General features: G+C 35.7%; 1 protein-coding gene across 1 annotated transcript; it reads right to left on the bottom strand.

Moving 5' to 3' along the window:
• Nucleotides 1-4,151: 4,151 nt before the first annotated feature.
• LOC147824756 (olfactory receptor 7E24-like) lies at nucleotides 4,152-4,559 on the bottom strand. Its single transcript, XM_087189009.1, has one exon. It carries the CDS (start codon nucleotides 4,557-4,559, stop codon nucleotides 4,152-4,154), a length of 408 nt encoding a protein of 135 aa, XP_087045135.1.
• Between the last annotated feature and the right edge of the window lie 1,360 nt (nucleotides 4,560-5,919).

Here is a 5,919-nt window from a genome sequence, read left to right on the forward strand (position 1 = left end):
CAGTAAAGAAACAGATTTAATAAAATGCAAAGACTGGTACTCCTTCAAAGAAACAGAGTGAGTCTTCCTTCTTCTTTTCTATTTTTATTCCATTCAGGCTATTTATTAGATAGTGCCACTCACAACCAGGGTGAGACTTTTCTTTCAAGTAAATCATTTCAGTAACACCCAGAACTATGCTAAGCAGAACAGTTGTGACTTTCTTACTCAAATTGACAAAATGTTTAACTATCACACATGTATAAAATATACTTAGTATGGATTTAGTGATAATAAAAAATTCTGAACAATTTCTATTAAGATTACATAACGATCACCTAAATAGTGAAGAACACATCAGCTATTGGCCTGAAATATAGTAGTTTGCATACACATGTAGATTTAAGTCTCTGTGTGAAGTACAGCTGCTTCAAATATTTTCACTGATTACTTTACAAGATAAAAGGATATGATATAATCTGTTAGTTCATTATTTTGAAAATATTCTTTCAAAATCCTCATGCTTCACATCATGTCATGCAGGAGAAAATTTCCAGATAGTATGTGGGTGGAGAATGTGTGTTTGAAGTCCAACAACTGAGGCATACTCAATTTTACTAAGGATCACTTACATTTCTCTCAATAAAAACCAATAAGGTTTTTCTAGTGATAATCCCTGCATGATTATTGTCAAGATATATCATCTTGGATAGGAAAAATTTCCACTTTGCTCTGTTAGAGAAAACTAGAATCTGGAATGACAGGACATTAATATTTTAGCCAAGTATCATTGACCTGTTACTGAACATATATTGTGTAAATCTATCCACCTCTCTCAGCTATTACTGCATGGTGGCAATATGGATGTAATTATGCAGCTTCACTTCATTGGTGCACCTAAAAGAAATTTGGAATTTAAATATTAATTATTGTAGTTTTGTGTTCAAACAGAGCACTCTATCTTCATGAAAGTAGCATGTTTATTCCTAGATAGAACTGTGAAAAGGACCTGGGGTGTGACATGATGCAAAATGCTAAAATAGTCCTTAACCCCATTCACAATATTACACTCTTCTCTTTATGAATATTTTACTTTTACACACAGGAAGATCTTTGTTATGATCTTTGAATAATTTAATATTGTAATCTTTGCTAAATGAAAATACAGGCACCATGAGTCCATAATGTAGACACAAACAAGAGGTTTTTTACCTTGTTTCTGGCTCCAAGGGATATTCCTAACAGAGATGAAACTGCATGTAGGAAAGTACTGTAGTAGCTACAATGATTATGTTCACATATTGTGAGCCAAGGAAAGGTCTATTCAATGTTTAACAGAGATTTTAACTTTTAACTTCTCCTGCATACCTCAGATAGTATCTGAGGAGTCAAAAATGAAAGTCCTTCAATCTTTTCCAAATGCATGCATATCATGATACAAATACCAAAAAAACAGTGCCACATAGAAAAATGAAAACAACTCCAGATCCTAGCCATTTCATTTGACTGGTATGAAACTGAGTCTTTTATTATCACATTCAGGCTCATATTATACATCTGTCACCTATCAATAACTGGAGGAGCATTTGTTATCTATTTAACCCTCACTTGATACAGTTGTACCATGTAGAAATAAACTTCAATGACAGTGCTGAGTCTCACAGATACAAATAACCTACCATATGTTTCAGAAATAAAGGGTGGAGAAAGGGTTCAAAATTAAATGCTCAGTCCCTGCATTTGATCCACAAAGCTTTTTCTCTATCCAAACCATCAGAAAATTTCCAGCACAAGTTCAGAGATCCAAATTGTCAAACACTTTTGTCTGAGAATTTTTAATCACGTTCCACTCTCCTGAGCAAGAATGAAATAAAACCCTCAGTTGATTTCTCTTCTTCAGTTTAAGAAGAATGAATAAAAGATTGGAGCAACATGTGGAGGGATTCCACAAAATCCTAGAGTAGGGAACAAAAATGAGGTCAATTCTGACCATTGTGAATTTTCTCTATCATTGAACTTTGCCTCTGATCTCAGAAACCCACCTACAGTGTATGCAGTTGGTGTCACCTCTGCTTTCTCCTGTGATTTACTTGAAAATCCAAAAAGAGTACAGTTAGAAAAAGTCCCTTCCTGGGGATACAGGGAATAGAGATGGGTGCTTGAATACTCAAAGGAACCATGTGTGGGATTCGCCAGCGAAGATGCCCTATGTGTGTTATCAAACATCCTTATACATGCACATCTTCCCTCTTTTCTACACAATACCCTGTAATTGATTACACAGAATGCTGTCCTTTTTTTACTTCTAAATAAAATGATATAAGAGCTTATCATTGAGAAACATTGTGTAGATAAACTGAAACAATTTTCAGGAACACAGAAGTCGAATGATACCATGTAGCACTCTCTCAATATTGATTCACAATTCTGTGATATTCCTTATCATTACACTCATAATCCTTTTGGGGTGATTAGTCAGAAGTTTATAGACAGCCAAAATGTAAAATCATGGATTAGTTGTCTGTGGGGAGCAGTGCCAGAGTCAAAATAAAAAATAATTTACTGAAAGTTTTAGTCCCCTATAAATGCCAAGTCTAAACTTCAAAGTACTTACAGATAAAACTGTGGACAACCCAGACAGCCCTTCTGTCTATCCACTTTCATGTATGTGTTCATGATGGGAAACCATGGCTACAAAAGTCCTTTCTCCATCCATCCTCTCCTTCGACACTTACTGCGTCAGGCTGTGGCTCTACTGGGTTTTGTCAAAATTGGTGAATCCCATACCACACACCTGCCTGAAAACCAGAGAGAGGTCTTATTCAAATGAGGGAATCAATCATGTCAGATATGGGCTTTCTATTTCAGAAAACTATGAGGAGGAGATGTAGCAATGGTGACAACTGGAATGGAACAATCAACATGAAAGGCTAGAGGAATGAGTGAATATGGACTAATTATGACCTGGAAGGCTCACTGCACACCATTAATTGTTACCTAAATTGAACCATGTTATTGTTATCTGTAACTTTTAAAAATTAAATATAAGATGAAAAAGATAAAATCAATGTCCCCAAGGGCACTGGATTCTTCCTTTACACAGGAGGAATTTTAAGTGTACTCTTTGATAATTTGTTCCTTAAAAAAATAAAGTCCCTGGTTGGAAGTGAGGAAGCACCACTGTAATACCAGAACTTGTGAGGCTGAGGCAGGAGGATCATCATGAGCTCAAGGCAAGAATAGGTTACATACTGAGTTGAAAGCCAGGGTAAACTATAGAGAGAGACACCGTCTCCAGAAAAATGTCCTCAAAATTTAATCTATATCATTCATTGTGGTCAGATATAAATAACTACTAAATGTACCATTTTAACTATCTTTAAGTACAGTTTGATAATGTTAATGACAGTAACTTTTTCTGCAAAAATTACTATTACTCATGTTTAGAAAAATTTTTATTAACACCTGAAATTTGCAATCATATGAAAATCCTGAATTCCACCATCTCCTAATCAGCAATGATTCTGATATGAAACACCAAGCAACTAAAGTAAAGTGACCAAAGAGAAGGTATTTATAGGTGAATTTTGGGGGTACAATTTTTCTACATTTTCAAACCTAAACTTCAAATGAATGCTAAATGTCCTGGGATTAAACACTCCAACTGCTGAGCCTCTTTAGGGTGTTGCTAATGTCCCTGTTCCTCAGGCTGTAAATGAAGGGATTCAGCATAGAGGTAACCACAGTGTACATCAGATAAGCCATCATGCCATTGCTGGGAGAATATGACACAGATGAAGCAATGTAAGTTCCAACACATGTTCCATAAAATAAGCAAACAACTGACAGGTGAGAACCACTGGTAGAAAAGGCTTTGTACCTCCCCTCAGATGATGAGATTTTCAGAAGGGCAGAAAAAATTTTACAGTAGGAGAAAATTATCCCTGATATGAGTAAAAAACCAAATACGATAGCAAGCATATACGTGACTATAATTTTGATTAAGGTATCAGAACACAAAAGGTTAAAAACTTGAGAAGAATGGCAGAAAAAATTAGCAATTTTGACATCTTTGAAGCAGGTAATTTGTAAGGCAAATAAATTGTGCAACTGGGAGTCCAAAAGGCTAAGAAAGACTGAAAGCAAAAGTAATAACATACAGAGGTGCAGGTTCATAATGACTGCATAGTGCAGGGTTGGCAGATGGCCAGAAAGTGATCATAGGCCATCACAGTCGGAAGCATGTCATCCATACATGTAAATATCACAAAAATAGACATCTGTGTCAGGCAGCACACATAGGAGATGACCCTGCTGTGAGTTAGGGTGTCCGCCCTCATCTTTGGGACTGCTGTGGAGATGAAACAGGTGTCCACAATAGACAGGTTGGAGAAGAAGAAGTACATGGGAGTGTGGAGGTGGGAGTCAGAACTAATGGCCAGGATGATGAACAGGTTCCCAAGCACTGTGACCAGGTACATGGACAGAAACAGTTCAAAGAGGATGGGATTCAAGTCTTGGTCCTCTGACAAACCAATGAGATGGAATTCTGAGATACAGGTTATATTATGTGTTTCCATAATGCTTGAATACCTTTGCAAAAATTCATTGGAAAAAATGAAAACAATAAGTAGCACACAAGACACTCTATATGTAACAAATTCATGTACTTCCATTCAAACTATTCTAATGTGATGTCTGAAACCTTTAGCCATATTGCTCCAATGTGAAAACACTCTAGTTGTGAACCACTGTTTCAGAATATTTCCTGATATTCAAAAATTCTCCATTAATATTACCTCGTTATATGTTTATATTTAAAGATACATTAATGCTTGCAACACAACTAATATTTTTAGAGATTTGGACCATCACCTATGAAATTGGAATTGTTGGTGTCTCTCTATAATTCTATTCTCTTACACACCTATTTTCCAAGGAATTTGTTGTTATGGTTTTTGTTTTGTTTTGTTTTGTTTTGTTTTTGGTGCCAGGCATCGAACTCAGGTCCTTGTGCTTGCAAGGCAGGGGTCAGAACCAATGAGCTAAATCCCCGGCCCATGAATTTCATTAGATTTCCTGTCAATGTTTTCAAGTCAATATTGATTTATGAATCCACAGGTGTTTTGTAGAAACTGACCTACAAAGTACCTAAAGCCCATGTACGTTCTGTACAACACCAAACCTACTGCCTCTGAAATAGAGAATCTTTCACAAACAAGAGGTTTTAAGTCTTCATTAACTAATGAAAACCATTACATGGAGACAATTCATATAAATTGCAAGTTTATTATGATGACAATCTGTTTAAAATTCTTCTGCTTCTCTTCCTGCCAAACTAGTTATGATGTGTATACAGTATACTATATTGGTGGGAATTACTTTGACTTCCATTGAAAAATATATAAAAAATTGTGCTATTTCTTCCAGAAAACCTCAGTCTTAATCACTTACAATCTCTTGTTCTGGAGGTAAAACTTCAAAATATCCCTATAGTCTATCCAGTAATTAACTTTGTAGGATAATACACAAGTAAATTTCATCATATTAGAGAAATAACATATCCATTTTGCTTCAGTGAATGAGACTGCCCTTCAATGAAACTCAGGAAATTAACACTTTAGTCTCATGTCATTGACCTGCTCCAACATGTATGATGTGTGTAAATCTGTCCTGCTCTCCATGCTCACCATGCTTGAGGAAAATAAATCAAGTGTGTGCCAACTAAAGGAAGTTTGGAATATATATAGACAAACATTTTAAGGCTTTGTTTTTAAAATAAAGGATTACAACATTATCTCAGTAGGAACTTTACTGATGAATGCAGTAACTATATTCAACTGGCACCAGAGCCTGGAGTGATATGAAGTTCTATAATGCATCTTAGAGTGAGGCATACATCCACTTGCTACCGTCTCTATTTGCCTTTTTAAACCTATT

This window comes from Heterocephalus glaber, unplaced genomic scaffold (assembly GCF_053883595.1).
Source record: "Heterocephalus glaber isolate CG9 unplaced genomic scaffold, H.glaber_assembly_v1.0 deba00001532, whole genome shotgun sequence".
Classification (NCBI taxonomy): domain Eukaryota; kingdom Metazoa; phylum Chordata; class Mammalia; order Rodentia; family Bathyergidae; genus Heterocephalus; species Heterocephalus glaber.

What these genes read in the sequence shown, in the direction of transcription:
- LOC147824756 (XM_087189009.1), bottom strand. Translation starts at nt 4,559, where the DNA reads ATGGAAACACATAATATAACCTGTATCTCAGAATTCCATCTCATTGGT.